This window comes from Oncorhynchus clarkii, chromosome 6 (assembly GCF_045791955.1).
Source record: "Oncorhynchus clarkii lewisi isolate Uvic-CL-2024 chromosome 6, UVic_Ocla_1.0, whole genome shotgun sequence".
In the NCBI taxonomy this organism is placed as follows: Eukaryota; Metazoa; Chordata; class Actinopteri; order Salmoniformes; family Salmonidae; genus Oncorhynchus; species Oncorhynchus clarkii.
In genome coordinates, this window is record NC_092152.1 from 70,469,926 (window position 1) to 70,483,735 (window position 13,810).

The 13,810-nt window shown below is 42.1% G+C and overlaps 1 protein-coding gene across 1 annotated transcript; it reads right to left on the minus strand.

Moving 5' to 3' along the window:
- Nucleotides 1–1,044: 1,044 nt before the first annotated feature.
- LOC139411541 (anoctamin-9-like) lies at nt 1,045–13,575 on the minus strand. The gene is made up of 24 exons (XM_071158016.1): nt 13,341–13,575; nt 10,563–10,634; nt 10,297–10,419; nt 9,964–10,106; nt 9,820–9,869; nt 9,660–9,718; nt 9,397–9,476; nt 8,130–8,264; nt 7,887–7,980; nt 7,730–7,790; nt 7,547–7,629; nt 7,196–7,300; nt 6,899–7,063; nt 6,785–6,821; nt 6,524–6,635; nt 6,017–6,074; nt 5,791–5,888; nt 5,328–5,527; nt 4,964–5,116; nt 4,717–4,861; nt 3,572–3,694; nt 3,215–3,308; nt 2,731–2,843; nt 1,045–2,568 (listed from the first exon to the last, which is right to left on the minus strand). Exons 1-24 carry the CDS (start codon nt 13,362–13,364, stop codon nt 2,535–2,537), a joined length of 2,361 nt encoding a protein of 786 aa, XP_071014117.1. The 5' UTR covers nt 13,365–13,575; the 3' UTR covers nt 1,045–2,534.
- Nucleotides 13,576–13,810: the final 235 nt, after the last annotated feature.

Sequence of the window (13,810 nt, forward strand, 5' to 3'; positions counted from 1 at the left end):
CAAGGGAACTTCTGTTTTCTTTTTTTACTGGTAAGTTTAATTATATGCACATAGTATGGAGTTTCCTCTGAAGCGTTTGTACTGCCTTCTCTTGTGGGAGGAATTGTTCTCATTGGCGGCAGGCCAAACAGGGCGTGTTTAGGTTTACAGATACTGTTCCTCAGTCTGGCCGCACACTATGAGGTATGAACTGTGGTGAGAGGGTAAGGTTCTACAGGAAGTCATGGGAAATGGTGGGGGACTAAAAGGACCCGATGAAGAGCAAAGACACAGGCTAACAACCCTCTTTATAAAGGGAGTGGAGAAAGCCTTGGAATGCAGACAGTAGGATCTGGCTTGGTTTTATCTCCTCTGAGATCAACAGAGTCAGGTTAGAGAACTTCCGTGAAAAACAAAAGTTAAGAATGGAGAAAGGAAGATTGATGAACTGTTCTACCGTGACTTAGTCTGATTTGTCCACACAAACATGTTTTTAAAGTAAGAACAAAAGTATATTTTATATGCTCAGTGTGACCTTAGTATTTCTGCAACCTCACTGAATGCAGATATGAAGTGAACCCACTAAGAGGATTTATGTTATTGGAACACTGAGAATATTTTTTGGTTTAACTCTAATAGGAACTCTCAATGAAATAACAGGCCAGGGGACATGGATCGCTACAGTAAGATGACATGTAGTTAGGAACTGCTTTTAGCAGACCATGTAGATGAGCCCTTTCATTTCCCTTCACTTTGCCAAATCTATTTTCACAAGGTAGGTTAGGTAGTTTAGTGCTGTATATAACTTTGGGCTGTAGAAGAGAAGACCACTCTGCCCTCTTGTGGTATACATACACTATGTTCATAGAGGGTTGTTTCATAGAAACCTTCTATTGGACCACTTTCTCTATAACTATCTCTTCTGTTTTATTTACCTGACCTAATGTGAAAATTGTTTTTTGGGTGTTGATCAGGCTCAACTTGTTAGGGAATTACACAGGGTGTGGTCCACCAAATGGTAGTTAATTGTGTCTACTTAGCTTACCCCCAAAAAATCCTCAAGTACACATTCAGCTGAGGCTTTAATCTTTGTCCTGTCGGTCCATCAAAAGTGAGAAGCAAATGAACACAATTATAGTGCACTTTCACTCAGGTGACTGAGACTGATGAGCAAAACCCTGTCACATACTGTATGTACAATATACAGTAAAAAAAAATAAAAATACAGCAACTCAAAATGTACACCATTCCAACAACAATACAATATCAATTTTTGGCTCAAATCATTTCTGAATTATACTTTACAAAAACTCTTGTTCATACAGAACATAAAGCAACGCTATGTTTGAATTTAAATTTCAAATAAAGAAATAATGCAGTGGATTAAAAGGAAAGTCAAGAGATGCATAATTATATAACAAAGAAATGACATTATTCACACTTTGTGATTCTATATGTTGAGAGCACATAGGTTACTAAAAGCATGTAAACATCAGTACAGTATTTGCAAAACAGGATGTCACACCCTTACCCAAAATAAAACTACTGCAGTTCTTTGTAAAACGTGATTGGCCAGAGTACGGTATTCAATACATTTCAACTCAGGTTTTCCATTTGTATGTCATGTACAGTTTGTGAAACAAAATGAACCCCAACTCTGTTACTGTATAGGCATCCCTGCTAGGTTAACCTAATGGAGCAGGCATAAAATAAATCTACACACTGAAGAAGGTTGAAAAGTTGAAAAGTTTGTATGCTATCCCTGCAGTGAAAATACATTTTTATTTTAATTAAGTCATCTTTATGCAACATTTTTGTGTACGGACCCATTACACCTTTTAATTTATCTGATTTCACACCAACCAAACTTCTGGAAGACTGCGATGGTCCCCTTTTGATTAGAAAAAATAAATGCCTGAAACTAGATCCCCTACACACTGGTCTTGACGAGAAGAAAAAAAAACGTTATCTTCTGCACTGTTCAACCAATCCGGTAAATGTGGAGGAGGAGTTAAGATGGAGTGTCGCCTTGTTAACGTCTAAAAGCGGAAGTCGCGTCACAGGCTCTCTTTCCATATCCCCTGAAAACCGGAACATCTGGTTGTTGGGGACTCGGCTGAGGCTACTGCTGGGTCATCAGTCATTCAAGAAAATACAATGTTATATGGACCTCTTCTTATGAACCCCAGTTGTGGTTTGGCGTCTGGTATCTGAGGTTAGTCTGTCAGTATATTGGTTCATTTATATTGGGGTACCCTTGCTTATACGTGAAATAGAGTTTGGAGCAGTCTAATCCTCGTAGAAACTTGTCACCCCGATCGGCTATTAAGATACGTTTGCATGCGCCACGGGTAGCCATTAATCACACCGGTATAAACAGTGTTGACCATGTGGGGTGTTGGGAGAGGAGGCTGTCCTACCTCTCATAACCAGGTGCTAGCTATGCTGTAAGATTCTGATCTCAGGACAGTGCAGAGAGCATAATTTTTTATGTGTCTTTTTTAAAATCTTCAAAGTCATGTGTCATGTCTTAGGATGTCCCTCAGTTGCAGTCATCACACATCTGTGGACTGGCTGTACTTCATATCCCTGTCAACACAGACAACATTCCTTTTCATCAGATCATGGAAATCACTATGGGGATAATACGTTCCATGCAGATGAAGTACGGCAACACCAAAGGTAACACTTTATAATACATGTTCATACAAGGAATATTGTGGTAGTCTATAACCATATGTTTTAACTCACTGCAGTTCCTCTTTGAGTCTACTGAGTTTGTCCTTCAGTCTGTCGTTCTTCACCAGCATGGGGGAGTCCGGCACAAACCAGGCAGCAATGAATTTAAAGATGACCACTACATGCTACAGATAGAGGTGAAAGGCAGACAGGCTTGTTCAATCATATCCATGATATTTGGCATTGCTCAATGGCCATTTGGAGTTGCAAGGATAAGGTTTTGACAAAACCCTAAACTCACCTTTTTAGCTTGGCCTTTAACAAGTGATTTTATTGTTTTAGACATCCTTTGTGTTTGCTTTAACATCTTTAGTTTTATTGTAAAGTGTCACAATTTTAAATGCCCTTTAAATAACGGCTGATTTGATCATGGGTGCAGAGCTGAATTAAAATCAATATGGAATTCAGTGATTCCTGATGTGCCAAAACTATACTGAAAATAATCTAAGTAGTTTGACGCAAATACACATATTCATGGATGCAAAGAAAGACATACCTCAAATAGGATGACGAAGGCAAAGCGTACAGCCATGATGAGCCAGAACTGGGAGGTGAGGCTGTAGTCAACATCATTTCTGTAGTCTTTATAGCTGGGAAAACACACCAGTTTCACCATCAACAATCTCTCTCAACAATTACTGTTATCACTGGATTGGGTTTCTTTCTGTTTGTGACTGCATAGACTCTCGCTACATGTATGCATGCCTGAGGAGAATTGGTTGCTTTGGTTTCTGATTATTCAAACACTCAGTTAATATAAACAGTGAAATTAAGAGATGGGCAGTAAGGTTGAGACAGGCTTTGGTAAATAGTAGCTTCTGTAGTGACCTAGTTGTGCCTTACAGATGCCCACCTGCATTGTGTAACATTGAAGCCGCTCTCTGTGATCAGTTGACTGGGGAAAAAATCATTCCGCACGCTCAGGTCTGTTATATGAGCAGTGGATAGAGTGTCGTTGATATAGCCCTTCATGCAGCTATAAGGGGGGGAAAAAGGGATTATGGTCATATAAAAACAAACCTGCAGTACCCTTCTCCAACTCATGAGGTTTTATGCAGTTAAGAGAACCCCCAAAATAATGCCCAGCACAAAACATACATTTAAAAGCATACAACTTAGTTTGCTTATACAAAATCATAATTCCATATCCAATTGTTTGGGAATTTGGAAACAGTCACATGGTAACATGGCGAGTCAGTATTATTACAACTTTAGGATGTCCTTGACATCTGCCACCAGTGTTTACCCACAGTGCTTTGTTTCATATGCAAATATACCCATTTGTCCACAGCATGGCAGCATGGTTACTTACACCAATAAAGACTAAACTAGGGAACTGTTGAACTCTGCCTTACAAAGCCTTTGGAACAGTTTCAATAAAGAATGTATTATTTAATTTATCTCCCCAATTTTCGTGATATCCAAACTGGTAGTTACAGTCTTGTTCCATCCCTGCAACTCCCGTATGAACTCGGGAGAGGCGAAGGTCAGGAGCCATGCATCCTCTGAAACACGACCCTGCCAAGCCGTTCTGCTTCTTGACACACTGCTCGCATAACCCGGAAGCCAGCCGCACAAATGTGTCAGAGGAAACACTGTACAACTGGCAACCGTGTCATCGTCCATGCACATGGCCCGCCACAGAAGTTGCTAGAGCGCGATGGGACAAGGACATCCTGGCCGGCCAAACCCTTCCGTAACCCGGACGACGCTGATCCAATTGTGCGCCGAATCATGGGTCTCCCGGTCGTGGCTGGCTGCAACACAGCCCGGGATCGAACCAGGGTCTGTAGTGGCCCCGCAATCACTGCAATGCAGTGCCTTAGACCGCTGCGCCACTCGGGAGGCTCGAATGTAGTCTATCAGATGACATCATCTACATTATTACTATGGCATTCATTGCTTTAAGAGTCCAGACAATGCTCTGTGAAAGGTCTACACTACTGTAGGTGCAACCCATGCACCAGTCACTGCACAAGGTGCTACAGTAGAACTTACTGTACATCAGCTTCTCCGTTGGCACAGGGTCCGTAGTGGTAGCGATAGACCAGCCGAGGGATGAAGTCTGAGGACACCCCAATGACTAGCCCATTGGCAATGACAGCCAGAACACCAATAGCTTCCAGAACTTTGGTCCATATACCTGAGGAATCATATTAAGGGATGAGCATACAAGCCCCAACAAAAACATGGTAAGGAGTTTACCAGAGACGCACAAGCTTTTACATATACTGTTTTAACTCACCAATGTCATTGGTTTTCTTGGGGACTAATCTGCGTTCCAAGCTGACCATCTTGATGGCATCCAGACGGATCTCAAAGATATTGTTGATGAGGGCCAGTAGAGGGGCCAGAGGGAAGGCCGCCACAAAGATGGTGGTGAAACTGAACTGAACAACTGCATGAGGAGAAGAGTGTAATAACACAACAGAGATTTAACATTCAAGACGGGATTGGGAAGTCAATAAAAACAACTGGGCAGAATCATTGAACATAAAAGAGACCATGAATCACAGTGTAAGAGAGAGATAGACAATCATTTTGGTGAAATAAATAAAAACGTTGGACTTGGAGAGACAATGAGACATCCATGGAAGGTAGCGACGTACCCATTTCCAGAAACTCATTGAAGAGACTGAAAGAGTTGACATCATTCAGATCGTAGTTGCGGAGCCAATCACGCAGCTTGCAGATATCACATGGGTCATGGCCCATCTTCTCCTCTTCGCGACATGCATTTTTGTAGCAGTGGCCACACTTCCTCTCCAGCCTCTTAGTTGTAGTCCGTCTGAAGTAACTCTTGAACCAGCTGCACAACAACATAGGACAACCTAAAGTGAGAAAGTATGATGCTCCACTTTGGATGTCTAATTCGGTTAGTTAGAAATGTATTCAATTCATTAACTACAATTCATTTTTACATGGGGTTTTATCATCTGACTGACAGTCAAATGTTTATTTGCATTACCAAAAGCTTACTCAACACATCAAAGGGCTTATTCAACCTATTCATTTCCTCAGAATGTATCTATGTTAAGCAGTTAGATAACCATAGCTATATACTGTACTTACGGCACAGTAAACTCAAAGATGTTATTCAGTGTCTGTTTGAGCAACATGATGACGGCCATTTGAATGAAGAGGTCAGTGAGGCAGCCACTGGGATGACACTGACAAGGACAGGAAAAGGCAGATATGGTAACAGTCTGGTAACAGTCTAAAGACAATCCAAACCGTTCAACCATGTCATAATCCCATGTTAAGTAATACTTTTTTTAAATAGTGATGAGCTACCCACCTCCTCCAATCTCCATTTACCAGAAATACGAACATAGCTGCCTGGGCGACCATTTATCCTATGCACAAGAACAGTGTGTTTAGATTCATTAAATGTAAACATTTCAAATACTTACACCTTTATGGTTCAGGATTCAAACATTTCAAGGCTCACAGATACAGAAAGCACCTTCTCCATACAGCTTGGCTGCCCATGACAGCTGACACAGAGCAGTACCTTACCAACAGTTTTTCCCTTGGTTTTAACTGGGCAAGTCAGTTAAGAACAAATTATTATTTACAATGACGGCCTACCCCGGGTAAAACCCTAGCCCGGACGATGCTGGCCGCCGCCCTATGGGACCCCCAATCATGGCCAGTTGTGATACAGCCTGGAATCGAACCAGGTTCTGTAGTGGCGCCTCTAGCACTGAGACGCAGTGCCTTAGACCGCTGCACCACTCGGGAGCCCCATGTACTGTTAGCCCGATCAAATATTAACACGACACACACACGTTGCACTCAGTACCTGCCCAGGAAAAATGCCACATATATGAGTGAGGAGAAGAGGGTGAAGAACTGGAAGGTAAACATCTTAACAGTGAAGCTCCTCTCAGTGGCTGCAAATGACTGTGTCTTCTCTGCAGGCAAGAGCAGAAATGTTAACTTAATTCATTGACTCACTTAGGTAAGTACAATTCCATCTGATGGAATTACAGAGATGAACATGTACATGTTTGATTGTAAATGAAAATGTTCAATGCAAACATATGTGCCTCTTCAGACTCACCTATCTCACACAGCTTGAAGGCCACCGCCTTGTTGACCTTTCCGGGTAAGAGTGGAGAGGAGTTAGGGATTGTGCAGGTCTGCATGACTTAGAGGGGTTACTGGTTAAACTTACTCTGGTCATAACTTGCATGGTGAAGTAGTGTAGTACAGCACCCAACATTACTGCTACAGTGTTGGCATGGTCCCTTACAAACTCCCATGTTCCCTCTGACAGCTGCACGGCAGCAACCACACGGAACACCACCAGAGCCTGGGTTAGCCCGATGATCAGAACCAACTGGTAAAAGAACACACACACACAGTGAGAGGACAACATTGACTGAACCGGAGCTAAACACTGGTATAGCCCAGGATGAAAACTGCTACGTCTGTGATGCAATATGGCACTGAGTGACTGACTGGGACTGACCATGAGAGTGACCAGCACCAGAACTAGAGTGCTGCGCAGATAAGAATGGCGAAACTCTTTGGGATGGCAGTTTGGATCATTCACTACTCCCAGGATGAGCTCCTCCTGCAGGCCAAATGGAACAATATTCAGGATTATACCACAGCATGAGTCTGAGGTCATATCAATCACACAATGGGTCCCTACCATAAGATGACAGGAATCAACAGAACATTATTTTTGTTATTTGAAAGAGTATATGATTGGGTAATATCAATGAGTAACAGACAACCTAAACCATGCTAAAAACATCCTATAGTATACAGTAAATCCAGACATATAATGGTTACTTAGGCCTAAGTGAAACCATACCTCTTCCTCACACCAGTCAAAGACTTTCCATTTGGACACAAATGTTGCTTTGTGTCTCTTCCACAGCTCCAGAAAAATGGTAGCTGGAAAAATAAAAAGGACAAGTCATGACAGTCAAGATTTATCTGAATTAAAAATGTATTGGATGGAAAGAATCAGTTTTACCCTGTGTGAGAGACTTACCCCAGACTGCCATGAACATAGCAAAGGCCACCGTCCCCTCATTGTCAAACAGATGACTCACCTGCACACAAGACACATTTTGAACATACAAACTTTATTAACTATTTTTGTAAATAGTAACATTTGCAATGCAGTATGGTAGAATGACATGAGTTACCTTGGCATAGGTACAGGTGTCACGCAGCTGCCATACTTGACACCACTTGTCACACCTCGGGCACATTACGGTGTCAGACTCACAGACCTCCTTTCTGTAATATGAAGACACACAATGCACCTTCAGAAACACATGAGCGTTTTAAAGAGGAGCAACTCCATGTAACCTATTTTTTCTTCCTACTAAAATGTCAGCACCAATCAGCTTAATAAAGAATTTGTCTCAGTGGGTCTGTCAACTCACATGAGGGGGCTGGTGTTGAAGAAAGCCAGTGCATACAGGAACACAATCACACCCAGAATGGCTGCAGGGACCAGCAGGATGGTGTACCAGCCCAACCACAGGTAATACAGAGCCACCTTCTCTCCAAAGTAACTCCTGACAGACATAGATACATTTCAGTTTGCATGTTCAAATTCAAACCAGGAAAATGACATTCCTAATCAGTTAACACCCCTTACTAGGTTTCCAGGGGGATTAAAAGAATATTTAATTAACACGTAGTTTAGTTTCACAGTTTAGTTTAGTGTCATCTTGATAATTTCCCTTTCACACCACTGAGGTAAATGACATGTTGTATTACTATTTGCATGCTATATATTTAAGCAATAAGGCACGAGGGAGTGTGGTATATGGCCAATATACCACAGCTAAGGGCTGTTCTTAGTTGGTTCAAACTAAGCTTGATGATGAGTTGGTTATTTGAATCAGCTGTGTGGTGCTAGGGGAAAAAGCAAAACATGCACCCAGGGGCGGCCCCAGGACTGAGTTTGGGAAATCCTGCTTTAGGTAAGCACATCACATTTAGCTGCATCGGCAAACCCAAAGTTCTGTGTGGATATAACCACTAGCTGACATACTTCCTGGAAACAGAGTTAATTGCTTTGAAAGTGAGAGAGATAGACCTTTTCTTATTTGGGCAAAAGTCTGTTCTCCACCCTCTCTCCCCAGTCCTCCTACCTCGTTGACCCTGAAACCGATAAATGGTCAAGGAAAGTGACAATGTTTTGTAGGAAACGAAAGATGGTCCTCCCTTCCTCGATAGCCTCCTTTTGGCATGGAAGCAGAAGTGAATCCTACATGATTCCTTCGCGGAAGAGTTTTAATCTTCCACATCCACTTTGAAATCAGCTATTGTTTTCTTGAAGGAGAAAAGCATGCAAACATTTAAAAACAATATTCTATTGATCATTTTATCTACAACATGTCTTGCACAACTAGCTAGCTACATTTGTTTTTAATCACTGTATACATTTACTTGGGGATTCCACCCTGCAAACGTCATTTACGTCCATGTGCTATTGCACAAGGAGTCTTATTCCATACAAGCACAATTTTGTTCACATTCCCCCTTCTCGACGCCTCTCCTTGATTACCTATGACCTTTTTCAAAAGGAGGCCAGAGAGGACTGAGGTGAGAGGATGCAGGAGTTGAGCAAATCCAATTGAGGAAAGGCCACTGTGAAACCAAAAGACACAGAAACACAGCAGGATATATAGAAGGTCTTACCTGACATCATCGACAGGCTGGGTCGTACAGAGAGCAGACCATCGTGCCCACTTTTGTTTCAACACCTTTTGCTTGTTCCTCTATAAAAACAGAAAGCGGCTCATACTGTAGATGTATTTCACATCAATGAATTTCATATGGGCTACTTACGATTATACAAGGCATAAACAGCTGCAATGCCCCTCAAAATTGAACAAGTAATCAGGTATACTAATCAGGTATACAGGTATATTAATTATTATTAAGGAGAAGTTTTTTTTAACCTCATGCAGGCAGAACGTGGCCTCAAAGACACCCTTCTTCTGGAGCTCTTCGAGGTTCTCTGTTGTGTTGAAATGAAAAAGAGGGTTACGATTGACGAACAATTGAAGTCAGGGACAAATATGTTGCTAAAGAGATCAATGGAGGGAGCACTTCACATACCTCCTGTGTTGATATGGGTGTGGTGTAGGATGTAATGCACTACTCTGATCCTGAAAAAAAACCAAGAAAAAGGTAAGAGAACATGTTGGAAGTTAATGTGTTTTGCGTATGGAATGGCAAGAGTGAGAGTTCAATGCATCTCACCTGGTTGAGTGAGGGATAATGACACATTTCCGGTCGCCGCTCCAGTTGCAAGCATCAGACACCTTTAGTAGGTACCTGTACTTGTCAAAGATCTCCTTTGGGGCCCGGACACCATAAAACACCTTGTCATCATGAACGATTTTCTGACACAAAAACAGGCAAAGTACAAGATGAGCATTGAACCAGGTGAAATTTGATCATTTTGGGAGGATTGGCCATACAGTATAACTTCCACACATTCTCTACAGTTGTACACATCCCAATAAAAGGAACCTTGCCTCAACAACGCTCCATATAGAATGTAAACATGATTCAATGAAGTAACAAACTCACTGTCACTTTCATGTTTTTCTTCCTCAGGTGGTCAATAAAAGCCACCTGCTTCAGAAACTTTGGGTGATCTTGGTCCTCAACTTTGTCAGCAACTAGAACATAATCATATGTTCTCTGCTGGTGCTGTGGGAAACATACATATTTCTGTATTCTAGGGACTGTGTCATACAAACAGCTTGAATAATTATCACCTGTATGACTATGTATGTCTCTAAGTTATGAATGCGGTGAAATTAATAGATGGTGTGTGTTGTGTTGTCGCTTACCAGAGTTGGGAGTAATGCCTCCATGGTATTGTCAAAGCCATCCGTGTTTCTCTCCTGCAGCTCATTACCATCCTAAAACACAGGGTAACAAAGAGGAACAATGTGACATCTCTCTTGTGATACAAAGGCTGGCCCATCTCCCCACCTCACTGCAGTGGTCTGCCAGGCATGTGCCAGTCAGCATGGACCACAAGGAACCTCTCAGCTAACATAATGGTCAATGATGTGCCTTCATTCACTACAGCCAAATTGTCATTGTGGCTTCACTATCCTGTGTCGAAAAAAGGGACATTAGGCAAATTCCTTTTTACAGTTGGTCCATGAGATGTCAAGAACACACATCTCTAAGCAGAGGGGTAAAACAAATAAAGGCAACTGGGCCATCCCTCTTGCCATCTCTGTTGTTATGCAGGTTTCTCTCTAAAGCCTGTCAGTCTTTCACTTTCATTCTTCCAGACTCCCACCGGATTTTCCAGATTACAGGCCCCAACACGCCCCACACTGATTAGCTGGGAGGGCTTGTAGCTTTTGCTGTACAAAAGATGGGATTATTTAAACCTCAGAATATAACATTTACATTTTGTTCAAAGGCCACACTGAGTTCTATGCTCTGCTATGTCTCGAGAGACATGATCCAATCTTGACTGATCATATTTTGGAGGTGTGCCACTATTACCCTCTTTAGTGCAGTTGAATAAACTTTAATGAAATAACCTGTTTCACCAGGAGCACAGCCAAGAAGACCAGGCAAACGTTGAAAGGAGGCTGGCTCTGATGTAGGGTATTGTGTAGTGGATATAGCATGGGTTGCCAGAGGAGAGGTGTCATACATCAGGCCTCAGCATCACATAAATCATAGACACTCTTCAGAGAAACATGGTCCAGGGTAAAAAGCTGAGACCTGACAATTTCTCAAAGATCTACATGCTTTAGATGAGGACCATGGTGGGAGACTGTTCAGCCAACTTTGAGTGAAGTTATGCTTGAAACCCAAAGGCCAGATAAGTGACCTTTAAATCAGTGAAATATTTTAAGTTGGTCTGGGATTTTTGTTTATTTTAGCTGCTGCAATGGATCCAGCCTATACAGTGCCTTCGGAAAGTATTCAGACCACTTGACCTTTTCCATATTTTGTTGCGTTACAGCCTTATTCTAAAAGGGATTAAATAAAAACAATTCCTTAGCAAATCGACACCCACACATAATGACAAAGCAAAACAGTTTAGAATTTTTTTGCTAATTTATTAAAAATGAAGACAGAAATACTTTATTTACATAAGTATTCAGACGATTTGCTATTAGACTCAAAATTGAGCTCAGGTACATCCTGTTTCCATTGATAATCCACCTCAATTGATTGGGCATGATTTGGAAAGGTACACACTTGTCTATAAGGTCCACAGTTGACAGTGCATGTCAGAGCAAAAACCAAGCCATGGGGTCGAAGGAATTGTCCGTAGAGCTCAGAGACAGGATTGTGTCGAGGCAGAGATATGGGGAAGCGTACCAAAACAATTCTGCAGCATTGAATGTTCCCAAGCACACAGTGGCCTCCATCATTCTTAAATGCAAGAAGTTTGGAACCACCAAAACTCGGGGGGAGAAGAGCCTTGGTCAGGGAGGTGACTAAGAACCCGATGGTCACACTGACAGAGCTCTAGAGTTCATCTGTGGAGATGGGAGAACCTTCCAGAAGGACAACCATCTGGCCTTTATTGTAGAGTGTCCAGACGGAAACCACTCCTCAGTAACAGGCACTACAGCCCGCTTGGGAGTTTCCCAAAAGGCACCTAAAGGCTCTCACACCATGAGAAAACAGATTCTCTGGTCTCATTGGCCTGAATGCCAAGGAGGAAATCTGGCACCATCTCTACGGTGAAGCATGGTGGTGGCAGCATCATGCTGTGGGGATGTTTTTCAGCGGCAGGGACTGGGAGACTAGTCAGGATTGAGGCAAAGATGAACGGAGCAAAGTACTGTGAGATCCTTGATGAAAATTGTCTCCAGAGTGCTCAGGACCTCAGACTGGGGCGAAGGTTCACCTTCCAACATGACAACGACCCTATGCACACAGTCAAGACAACACAGGAGTGGTTTGGGAAAAGTTTCTATGTCCTTGAGTGGCCCTGCCAGAGCCCGGACTTGAACCCGATCTAACATCTCTGGACAGACCTGAAAATAGCTGTGCAGCAACGCACCCCATCCAACCTGTAGGAGCTTGAGAGGATCTACAGAGAAGAATGGGAGAAACTACCCAAATACAGGTGTGCCAAGCTTGTAGCGCCATACCCAAAAGACTCGATGCTGTAACATAATGTGTAAAAAGGTCAAGGGGTCTGAATACTTTGATGGCACTGCACATGGTCATACTACGAGGCAGAAAAGTTACAGGAAACCTCAGCTACAATGAGCCACAGTCAATGTGTTCGCAGTCCAAATAAAACACCTGTAAAATGAGGGTGTATGTGACATTTGACCCACATCTAGTCCATAGATAAGGCACTGTATACCACTTTTGTTACAGTAACATAACACAACTCAGCATACTCACAAACGTATTGATTTCTGCACAGGCTATAGCAAGATGGCAATAGATTTTAACCTGCTATGAGGTCACCTCTAAAAAGCAGTTTCATTGCCATAATCCATGAGTGAGTATAACATTTTTAAAATACATTATTCAGTCCAACTGATTTTATAATCATTCAAAATACTGTACATGAAAACATGTTTCCTAAGTGGTTTGCAGGTGAATTGTTAATAAATTATTTTCCTCACCTGCTCTGGATTCTTGAAGTACATGTTGCAATACACTCGTAATCCAAATTGAGCGAAAATTGATCACCATTCACATATTCTGTCGTTGGAGCGCCGTTTCCTTCATTACTCATGAAACGTTTACCCTTACTTCAGACATGGAGCTCTAATTATACTAAAAGTACAATATTAAAAACTTCTGTACTGAGCTAAAGATAAGTTGACTTCACTTCCGCGTTTCTGAGTCAATTGCTTTCAGGTAGGTAGCGTCACTGCTTCTCAAAAGGCAAGGCGCTGATATTGAGCGCTTCTCTTGGAATAGCAATGCGGCCATCTGGTCATAGTAGGACAGTCGCAGTCGTTTAAAAGGTTTACAGTTAGTGACCAAAACGGAGTCTCTTGGTATCTCTCTACCTTTGAAAGTGCATGCAAATGATTGTGCTTTGCTTATCTGTGAAACCAACGAATGCATTTAATTATTTGACGTTGAT